The following is an 11874-nucleotide window of genomic DNA, read 5'->3' as shown; positions in this document are numbered from 1 at the left end:
TAATTAAGAAATTATATATATTAGTGAATAAAATACCATAATCCATTAAGTATCTTATCTTCTGCATATTCTATTGTTTATTTCAAAGCATTTGTGGTCTAAAAGATATTTCATAAATGATTCTCAATAAGATGTGACCTCTTAAAACCATTTCCATTCAGTTAAATTCAATGTATTGTAGAACGTGTATGAAGACCCAACGGGGCAGGGAGCAGAGCGGTGAGGACATCAGTAATGGTCTCCTTCATCCTATTCAAGCTACATTAGAAGCAGCCAGTCAGTGGGCCAGGTAGCTGTATGACAAATTTGTTAGCATACATGATTTGCTCCGGCTTATTTACATGAAAGTTATCCTACCAACCCAAAGGTGGGTGAACTGTTTTTGGTCAAGCATTCTTCTAAGTAGAATAGCAGTGGTCTGTCCATTTGCTGTACAGAGGTAACTTGTGATTGCTGTGATGTTGAACACTGTGACACTGATGTGTCAAATGTGATAATGGTTACACATGGTGGACAGTGTTTGGTGGTGCTCCGTGATTAAAACAAGCTTGGAAGCAGGAGTGGCATCCACTTCAGAAATAGCTTCCTTCAGAAACCCTATGAATTTGGAGTAAGGATGAAAGTTATACACGTGTTCAGGTCTTTTGTTCATAGGGTCACTATGAGTCGCATACAACTCAATGGCACTTAACAATAATAACAACATTTGCATGAAAAATATTCAAATGTTGCAAACAATTTGTTTGATATGCTCTTGTTAGCGCCCATCACATTGACTACAACTCATAGCAGTCCCATGACGACAGATCTGAGCCCTGCTCTCCCCAGCGTCATCGTCGCCACCTCTGATAACGGCTCATTTTCACAGTCACTGTGACAGTCCATCACTGAGGGTCTTTCTCTCATCATCTGATCCTCTGCCTTTTCTAGCATGGTGTCCTTTTTAAACAACTGCCCTCCCCTGACACTCAGGTACCAGAATTTTTTTTAAAAGGCTATGTGGTTATGACATATCTGGACAGAACAGAATAGTTAGTACAAATCTAAAAAATTATATATGCAAGGAAGGAGCATTGTGTTCCTGGGGAAGGAGTAGTGCCATTGCCCAGTAGTTGTGTGTGAGGGAGGCAAGGAAGAATTCTATCTAGTAAAGCAGAGGGAAGAGTGTTAGCACTGCCACTGAGGTGCATAAATACTGGGCGTGCTGGGGGAAGAGTCTGGGGTTGCCAGGGTCGCAGAGCATCAAAAAAAGAGACGCACAGAAAGAGTAGAGCCTCTCAGGAGCGCCCGAAGCCTTGCTCAGACACCTCACTTTATATCATGGATGAGTGAGATTCAATCATCAGAGTCTTTGGTGAAGAATGTTAAAAAAAAAACAAAACACGAGATTCCTGACATCACCCTAGACCCATATCTCAATGGAAAAGTCTAGCAATCTTTGTTTTTAATAAAAGCATTAAGGTCCTTAGAAAGAAAGGAATTCTCATATTTTGGAAAGGAAGAAGCAGAAGAATACTATTGGAGCTATGCTTTAGAAAGCAAAGGATAAGGTACCAGGGGCATTGTTCACCAGGTTAGTATGCTAACACAATAATACAGAATAGCTCTCCGCACACGTTAACGTGCAGAAGCATTACCTGGAGATACTGTGGAATACAGACTCCATAGTAGATCTGAGACTGAGTCTCAGATTCTGTATTTCAAAGCAGCGCATCAAGAGCTCGGGGGACACAGTCCGTAGGGAGTAGCACTGCTCACCCCAAGACGGTGCCTGTCTGGTGGCTCAAGTCCACCAGCGGCTGTGGAAGAGAAAGACGGGCAATCTCTTGTGAAATCTGTAGCCTTGGAAATTGAATGAAGGATCAGCCCTTTGTTGGTTCAATTCAAAAGAAAAATCTCATAGGCTATTGCCCATGTACAGTGTAGCAATAATGTGGATGATGGTCATGCCATTGACATTGGGAAGAGAGAAAAAGAGATGGGACAAATGTGAAATGAATATAAAAGATAACGTTATAATGCTACATATATAGTTATCTGCAATTGTAGAGTCAGGGATTAACTGAATCCTAGGATAAAGAAATGAAATAACAATGGGCACAAGGTCACAAATTAGACAAAGTCACCTTTATAGGGATTCAGCCTGAACAGAGGTCATGCATGGCTTATAAGCAGCCTTGTCTACCAGCTAAAAGTTGGCTAGATCTATTCATAGGTGTTGATTAGATACTGCTCAATTTTAGAGAGTGACAATGTCAGTGGTTGCACTGTATCTCCCTAAAATATGGGTGAATTTCCCCAGGCTATGATGTCAATTTCCACCATTTTGTAATCTAATGTTATTATCTACTGTCTTATAAAGTCCTAACCTCTATGGCACTATCTCTCTATCTATGTCTCTGTCTCGGAGAACGTGAAACCAGAGTGCTCCTTTGAGGCAAGGATGGTGAAATCCCATGTCACATTCTTTTGGGATGTTTTTTCAGAGGGGCCAGTCTTTGGAGAAGGACATCATGCTTGGAAAGGTGGAGGGTCCACATCCGAGAGAAAGACGTACAACAAGATGAATTACCATGGTGGTGGGAGCAATGGGCTCAGGTATGCTGGAGACAGTGAGGACGGTACAGACTAGGGCAAAGGTCAGATCTAAGAGTCACAGTCACCTGAACAACACACACCAACAAAGACACTATTGAGGCCAGGTTACTGGCAGCTATCTTAACGATATGCAATCTACAGGATTAGGTTGTATTTTGAGTCAATCTCTTCTGGAATAGGAACGAGATTAAACAGGTAAACAGAGAGGAAAGATTTCCTCTCATCAAGAGAGGAGATATGGGAGTAAAATTTGTCCTCTAGACTCAGGGTTCCTGCATAGTGAACCTCTAGGACCCCGGGAAAGATTGATCCCTTCCCTCAGAGCGAATGGAGAGAAAAAAGCCTTCTCACTTGAGGACTGGTACCTTGAATTCAGGTTTCTAGAACCCTAACGCGTGAGAAGGAGATTGTGGTGGCAGAGCCCATAGACAGTGACACTCTAAACCTGAAGTCAAGTCCTCTCTGGAGGCTGGAACCCACCGGCTTCTCTTCAGGAGGAAGTTAGGGAAATCCACCCACAAGTCATAACAACCTCCAAAAACCCACTGGAGGGTCAGATAGGAGTTGGTGCCTTCTCCTCGGCAATGAGGCAAGTTGAAAATACAGAGAATAAACTTCTGTTTATTAAGCCATCCACTTGTAGTATTTCCTTTACAGCGTCACTAGTTAACTAAGATTCAGTCATACTCTATCCTGTGTGAATGGTTGCTTCCCACCCACCTTCCCCTCACAGTATGCGGCCCTTGGGACATAGAGTTGATTAACATTTAACAATTGGGTTTTGAAAAGGAAATGCAAAAGCTAATGCTTTCTGGGTTTTTTTAATTATTAATTTCAATGAACATTTACAGAGATTCTGGATTTCCATTCATTGTTGCATTTTTCTCCCCCCCACTCCACAGCCCCCCTCCGCAGTTCGCTCTTCTCTTTGAAAAGTAAAAGTAAAATTCCTTCATTGGTATACAATCCTCCCGCACCCCCTCACCCCCACCCCAAAGTATACTCCTCTCTGCAACCTTCATTCCGGACTCTTACGATAATCATAATGCCCTATAATATATTCCTTTTAAATTGTTTTTTCCCTCATCTGTTTCAAAGCAGTATCCATAATTTATTCAGTCTTTCTGTTTTGACACTGATGAGTTGTTCTTTTTTAACAGTCACTAGTGGGAGAATTCTTGCCTTCGATGTGGGAGACCTGGGTTTAATTCTCTCACAATTCACTTCATGGGTAATCACCACCCGCCTGTCAGTGCAGGCTTGTGTGTTATGATGTTAGAGGTTTGAGCAGAGTTCCCAGACTAAATCTCGGAAGAGGTGACTAATTAAAATCTTGGGGGTCACGGTATCACTCTCTGCATTTGATTGCAGGGAACAGCATGGAACTGGGAAACATTTTGTTCCCTTACGAATGGGGTCACCATGAATCATTGGCCAATTCAACAACAGTAAACTACAGTAAAGTATTAGCTAAGCTGATCCCAGGCCTTGGTTTAAAATGATCCTTTAACTGTGTCATCCATTAAAATGCTTCTTTCTTAAAAACAGATTTTGTTCCACCAGAGGATATGCATCAGGACAGGAATCCATAACCCAGTCTTGTGGGATTCAGTACAGGCTGTCCTCATGTCCATCTCCCTGGGTACAAACTCCAGCCCTATCACCTGCCTGAGCTTGGGAAAAGAAGACTGAAGTTCACATCCATGAAGGGAGGGTAGGAGGAATGTCCAGTCTATAAAAGTTTATGAGGACTAATTGTGATGATTTATGTTAACTGCTTAGCACGGTGCCTGGCACCAATAAATGTTGGCTTGTGTTCTTCTCAATCAGGTGAAGTTATGGCTATGCTATTAAACATCATATTAAAAAGTATTATGTAATCGGGGAGCTCTGGTGGCCTCGTGGCAAGAAGCTGCGCTGCAATCCCGAAGGCCCGCAGTTCAAGGCCACCAACTCACCAACTGCTCCGTGGGAGAAGGTTGGGCCTTCTCCCGTGCGATTAACAGCCTCTGAAAACCCGCTGGAGGGTCAGTGATGGGTTAGTTCTGACTTGATGGTACACAACAACAACAAAAACAACAAGAAACATTATTTAATCACCTCTTTTATATCATTGCTTCTGAACCGTTTAAGGAACGAAGCAACATTTCTGGTTTTTTATTCTTACTGAATCTCAACTGTCTGAGCTGCCATTTAGGGAGTGTCAACAGTGCACCAGGTCCTCTGGTAAGTGCTTTTTTAAAACATATGTTGGTTCATTCAGTCTATAAATTTTACGAAAAATGTGCTGTTACTTCCTAGATTGAAACCAAAGTTTCCGAGCTGTTATTTGTACTGTTACTATGAGTCACAGCCAACCCAAGGGCACCTAACAACAGCAGCATAAACATGGTTTCCTGTTTACAAAAACCAAGCAGGAAGAAGACTTCGTTGCATGAAATAAAATCAGTTTTATCAAGATTTATAAAGTTGCTAACGCTACAGGCTGGAGAAGTAAATAAAAACTAGTTCTTTTAGCTACACACTTCTGTGCTTGAAGACAAGCCCCTTGATATCAGGATATAGATGCACCCATGAGAATTTAGGCCAGTGTATCACTTGAATAATTCCATGAGTAGTGAATGAATGGGAGAGAAGCAGCAGGGCAGGGCATAAATCACAGGGATTTTTCTCGTTTTCTGGTCAAATGGAGAAAAGGTGAGTTGTGGTTGAGCTATATGTTGTTGTTGTTGTTGTTATGTTCTAGCCAGTGGTCTTCAATTCTTAGTGACCCTATGTCGGCCCTGTCCTGAGCCAGTCTCACTGACTTTTACACATCTACTCCCATGGCCCCAGTCACTGTATCAATCTATCTCATCCAGGGTCTTCCTCTCCTGTGCTGTCCCTCCATCCTTCTAAGCATGATGTCCTTCTCCAAGGACTGGTCCTTCTGAGCCACACCTCCAAAGTATGTGTGATGGAGCTTCAAATCCTTGCCTCCAAGGATAAAATTCATTTTACCCTCTGCAAGACAGATTGGCACTCCATGGGCTTCTCCAGCACAGCAGCTCAAAGGCATCAATTCTTTTTCTGACATCCTTAATCCTTCAGCAATCTGATGCATAGCAAGTAATCGCAAAGACCATGGCCTGGATCAGGTTTAGTGTCTAGACTGACATCACTGCACGTCAGTACTCTGGAGAGGTTCCTGACAGTAGATTTTCCCAGTGAAATTTGCCTTTTGATTTCTGAACTGCTGGTGCCAAGAATATGAATTGTGGGTCCAAGCAAGCTAAAATTGTGAACAACCTCACCTCAATCTCTTCTCCATCTATCACGGTGCTGCCAAGTGGTCCAGTGACGAGACTCTTTATCTTCTTGATGTTGAGCTTGAATTTATATTGAAGACTACAGTCCTTGACTTTCTGCAGGTCCTTTTCTTCCCGCATGTCCTTTTTAGTTTCAGCAAACAAGGTTGTGTCATCTGCATATTTCAGCATGTGAGTATGAATGTAAACAGATACAATTGTTTTCCAATAGCCAAAAATGTAACTTCATTTATTATTATTATTAATATTGAAAATATAGGCAGCAAAATATTTACCACCAATTTATGGCCAGTTTCTAGATGTACGATGTATTGATAATGATTGCATACTTTAAATGATACAATCATTTCTGTCCTCCTTTTTAGAACTGTTCATCCTCCATTAACTGGGAACTATCTTTTAAAGTTCCAGTCTGAGCTCTCAAGTCACTGTTGTCAATTTGATTCCATATAAAGAATTCTTCCAGAATGTGATGTTGAAGATGAAAATTCTTTTCTTTAAAAGCTAACCTATTGTTAGCTTTAAAGAAGACTTTAGGGGATGTTTTTGTGTTGAATGCTTCAAGATTATCTCAGGGCCACTGTCTCAGAGGTTCATTCAGCTTCCATCGCCCTAAAAAGTCTGGATTCCATGAGAAATGAGCACTCTACAAGACAGAACTTTGATTCCCACTCAGTCATCCTGCCCTTGAATCGTTTTCCCATTTCAGTAAAGGCCACAAGCAACACTCAATTTCATAGATTCCAACCCAGAAGTCATCATCCTACATTCCACTCTTTCCCTCCTGCTCCATGTCCAATAACTAAGAGAGATGTGTTCACTTTTATACTTTTAAACCATCACACAAGCTGTCACGTTACTAGACCAGCTCTATCTCCTCTTGTCCGCCAGCTCCGGGAGGTTCTTATCTGATTTCCTTGTTTCTCCCTTTGTCCTTTTTTTCCCAGAGCAAATGAAGGAGTTCATATTTGCACTGCTATAAACCTCTAGTGCCTGTCATTTGGAATAAATCCAAACTCCCCACCTGGTTGAGAAAGCGTACATAAACCGACCTCTCCTGCTCAGTCTCGTCACCCGCCACTCTCGGAACAAGCCGCTCTGGCTGTGTCTCAATTTTGCCAAGCCTGGTCTTCTTTCAGCCTCTTAATTTGCTGTTCTGCCTAGAAAAATGCTGTTCCAGGTCCTCACATAGAAGGGCCTTTCTTACCAATCAAATCTCTATTTTATTCTCTCTTTAATTCACTGCCAGGGAAAGCAAGGTCATTTCTGACTATCCTATGTTGGTTTTTTTTCCCTGGCTGCGCTCAATCACGCTACCTAACTTTACCTTCTTCAGAGCACTTTTCCCCCCATTTGAAATGATTTTTTGGTTTGTTTTCCTCTGGAAAGTCAGATCCAGGTTGTTGTTACTGTTACGAGAGCAGGGGAACGTCTCTCACAGACCCGTCACTATCTGTTCAGCGCCCAGAATAATTCTCAGACAACACAGAGCAAGTCTTCACACAGAGAAATCGGGTTAATTATTGACTGCATGAATGAATTCTGGGATTAAGTAAAAAATTTAAGTCTTTTCATTGTACAAAATATTAATTTTTGGTATGGCCCATTGCTCATGAAAGTGAACGTTATAGAGAGGTACGTAGGTAGTAAACAGATAGCTATAGACACAGAGAGAAATAATAGAGAGTAATAAATAAAAGATATAGTAGATATAGACATAGGGTTAGATAGATGATAGATGAATAGATAAATAGATAAAGAAAAGAAGAGAAAAGGAAAGAAAAGAAGGAAGGAAGGGAGAGAGAAAGGAAGGAGGGAAGGAAGAAAGAAAGAAATAGGTAGGTAGTTAATAGACATAGAGATAAATAAGGACAGATATAGTACATACAGATATAGGGATAGATAGATAGATGATGGAAGGAAGGAGAGAAAGAGGAAGGAAGAAAGGAAGGAGGGAGGGAGGGAAGAAGGAAGGAAAGAGAGAAAGAGGAAGGAAGGCAGGCAGGCAGGCAGGCAGGAGGAAATAAATAAATTTCTTTTTCAAGGGCTCATTATTTGGGAGAAAAAAACCAGTGCTACAGAAAAAAAATGCTAGCCAGGTGTAGAGAAATTGCTCAATAAATGTACCATTTATGAAGATATGTTTTGGTTGTTGCTTTTAATGAATTTATTTTGTTGTTATTGAGAATATACACAGCACAAAAAACACCAACAGTTTTTGGGTTTTTTTTTATATATATGACCCTTATCAGGGACACTGCTCACATTCTCTGAGTTGTACAAACTCACCCTCTTTTTCTGAGTCCTTCCTCCACTAACATAATAAGCTCACTGCCTCCTATGGTTCTGTCACATCTTCCAAATTGCTCTTGTCAGTTTGAGTCCATAAACAGTTCTTAAAAGAGTCCAATGCCCAAGGAACATATATTTTTTTTAACCAATTAAGTTGGACCATTGTTTGGTTTTCAGGGAGATCGCTGTTTAAATTTTAAAGCTCATCTCAGGTTCCAGAAATCAGGATTCTAAGATAAAATGAAAAATCTGTTTTATGTAGTCTTCTTTTTTAGTCGGAATTCTTCCATAGGCATTTTTTTAAAAAGTTCATTAATATTAGCCAGTAATAATTACTTCCAGTTAGATCAGTAATAGTATATCCAGTTAGTTGCTATGGTCTTACAGAAAACAAAGGAGGCTGTTCTCGGAGGTAATTAGTCCCACATTCATTTCCTCCTACTCTTTTTTACCTTTCTTTTTCTGTTGTTATTTTTGTTATGCACCGTCAAGTTGGGACAGACTCACAGCTGATACTCCAGCGGGTTTCCAGAGGCAGCTAATCACATGGGAGGACATTGCCTATCTTTCTTCTAGGAACAGCTGGCAGGTTCGAACCAGGCGCCAGCGGGTTGGCAGCACAACTTTATCCCTATACCCATCAATTGTCGGGACTTGTAAATTGCTAACAAGCTTTTAAGGCACTTTAAATTGTGGAAAGAAATGTCTGATGTGCTTTCTTGGATGTTTATTTTTTTCTTCCTAACTTATCTCTGAGACAAGGTCATTAGGAAACGTGGTTGAAAGCTTACTTGTTGTCTTCCTTTGATTTGTCAACACAGAATAAAGCAATCAAATTGGTTTGTGTGGGTACAAAGAACCAGGCAGTATTATGAACAATTGTCACTTTCTCAGCTAACTTCCATTCCGGCATTCTCTTCGACAGTGAGACAATGTCTAAACTCTGTCTTCTTCTTCATCATCCTTATTTGACCCCACGATTTTAAATCCCATAAAGGTTACTCGATAAGTAACATTTATTAATATGGAATCATGGGAAATTTTACACAATTTCAAAGAACACCTATCTTTTCACAGAGAAGATTGTATCTTTTAGACAGTCCAGTTGGAGCACAATTTAAAACCAAAGTTGAAACAAAAGGGCTGCGTCTCTCCTTTTTAAGGTCCTCTCACATCTTTTCTGACTGCCATGTGACTGCGAACCTTAGATGTCAAACTTCAGCTTCTCTATGGGGCCACGAGTGGCTCCCTGAGCTAAAGTCACCTTTTCCAGAACTCATGTCTCTCACTCTCACTTTCTTTATTGCTCCTTCGAAGATTTGTTCCTCCCCTTGCTTGTCTTTGGGCCTGACTCTTCCCCGGGGTTCTGTCCAAGGAAGAGAAGGGAAATTCCAAGATTCTTCAAGTGGGATCTGAATTTCTTCTGATACACCTCAAATTTAGAGGAGTTTTTCAACACGTTGCAAGAGTTTCTTTCAAAGTTGCATTTTTTTTTTCTAGTGCTTCTTCCCCCCCCCCTTTCTTAATTCTATGCATTTCCCTGATGGCTAATGAGGGAGCTCTGGTGGCCTACTGGTTAAGGGTTTCGGCTACCAACCCAAAGGCACATGGTTCGAATCCACCAGCTGCTCTGTAGGAGAAGGCTGAGCAATCTCTTCCTGTCTCATTTACTGCCTCTGAATTCACTGGTGGGTCAGCTCTGACTTGGTTCTGACTCCACAGTGCAATGACGGATAATGAATCATCTTCTGATGTGCTTATTTGACTATCTGTGGATCTATTTTGATTGGTCAATTTTTTTGTCCTACAGATCACCAGATTTTTATGTAGGTAGCTATATTTTCAACTGCTTCCATCTGAAAGTGGGACAATGAATAAGGACGACAGAAGAAGCATTGATGCCTTTGAATTGTGGTGCTAGAGAGGAGGCCTGGCTAGCCCACGGAACGATGAAAGAACCAGGTCTTGGAGGAAGTGGAATCAAGATGCTCCTTCGAGGCAAGGCTGATAACCTTCATCTCATATACTTCTTTGGGCAAGCCGTCAGGAGGGACCAATCCTGGAAAAATACATCATGCTTGGGAAGGTGGAACATCTAAGAAGGAGAGGAAGACGCTCACCAAGATAGATGGACGCTGACTGAAACAGTGAGCTGGAGCCTAGCAGACGGTGAGATGGACGGAGACCAGGACGAGGTTCGGATCTGTGGTTCACAGGGTCATTGTGAGTCAGTGTCAACCCAGTGGCACCTGGGACCAACAACGATGGAGTCTGCACACTCAACCTATTGTCTAGTTTATGTAGGATATTTGTATGAATGATGAAATGAGGAACTTGGAAATATAACTGAAATTTACTATTTCATGGTTATTGTTGTTGTTGTTATGTGTCGTAGAGTTGCCTGCGACTCAGAGCGACCCTATGTACAATAGCCCTAAACCCTGCTCTATCCCTTGCCAATCTTATTGTCCCTAAAACACCTACCCCCATTATCCCAGTCACTAAATCAATCCTGCACTATCCCTCCAATCTCCCAAGCAGGACATCCTTCTCCAAGGACTGGGCCCTCCTTACAAGTTCAAAGTATGTCAGACAAAGCTTCAGAATCCTTGCCTCCAAGAAGCAGCCTGCCTTCATCCTCTCCAGGATGAACTTGTTTGTTCTCCTAGCAGTCCATGGTACATTCAATACTTTCCTCCAGCACCAACACTCAAAAGGAATCAACTCTCCTTCTATCATTCCTAGTCATTGTCCAGCTCTCTGATGTATAGCAAGTAATTGCAAAGACCATGGCCTGTATCAGGTGCACCTTAGTCTCCAGGTTGACATCATTGCTCTTTTGGAGGGATCTCTGACAGCAGACCTTCCCAAAGCAATTTTTCTTTTAATTTAATAGTTATAATAGCATTTATAATTGTTCAATATCTTAAAACCAATAGAGGGGGAAATACCCTCTCAAATTATCAACTGATACAAATTCACAGAACTCCTAAGTCCTACCTTTTTGACCAACGGTAGCAGGCCCTTCCTTGACCACAGCAGTTCAAGCCTGGGATCCTATGTCCCCCAGATCGTTTCATGATCATGCCTTCTCTGAAAAAACAAACAAACATGAAATTAACCTATGTGACGTAACATCTGGCTATCATTGCCTACTAACCTGGAACAAAAGAAACCATTTCATGCTGAAGTGGCCTTTCTTCCTTCTCTTTCCTTGTTCACCCTCAAATCGTCCAACATCACAGTTTTAGGCTGTTTCAACTGAACTCCTAAAGGACTCTCTGCTCACATATAGCCCAGTTGGGGATTTAGAACAGCGTAACTATATTGTGCAAATTCTATAGGCTCTTAAGTATCCTGTTTTCTCTAGCCATCGTGAAAAGCTAAAAAAGGATCCCACACTTTCCAAATACCCTCTCAAGATGCATTCAGGTGATATTTAGAGCCCTGGAAAGGCTCCCTCACTGATTCCAGGGTGTTTCTGCATCCTCTCACACAGAGTTCTAGGAGGTGAACCTTGGGTAGTCGAGAAAAGCCACTTGTGGTTGAACATTATCACAAGAAAGAGTAGTGTTGCACACCTGTGTTATCGCGGCTTTGTTCACAATAGCAAAGAGTTGGAAACAACCTAAACGTCCATCAACAAACGAATGGATAGAGAAGCTGTGGTATATTC

The 11874-nt window shown here is 41.5% G+C and overlaps 1 protein-coding gene across 3 annotated transcripts in view; it reads right to left on the bottom strand.

The window, feature by feature from the left end:
- The window catches only part of PLD1 (phospholipase D1, phosphatidylcholine-specific), a 158193-nt gene that overhangs the window by 118095 nt on the left and 28224 nt on the right, over nt 1–11874 (bottom strand). For all 3 annotated transcript variants that reach the window (XM_006890352.1, XM_006890354.1, XM_006890353.1), the window contains exon 7: nt 11199–11291. In XM_006890352.1, coding sequence (XP_006890414.1) covers nt 11199–11291 — 93 coding nt within the window. The remainder of the gene's footprint in view (nt 1–11198; nt 11292–11874) is intronic.

This window comes from Elephantulus edwardii, unplaced genomic scaffold, assembly GCF_000299155.1.
Source record: "Elephantulus edwardii isolate Elephantulus edwardi_28Jun2011 unplaced genomic scaffold, EleEdw1.0 scaffold00088, whole genome shotgun sequence".
NCBI classification, from domain to species: domain Eukaryota; kingdom Metazoa; phylum Chordata; class Mammalia; order Macroscelidea; family Macroscelididae; genus Elephantulus; species Elephantulus edwardii.
The sequence above is the reverse complement of the archived record's forward strand: the minus strand, read 5'-3'. Positions and strand labels throughout refer to the sequence as shown.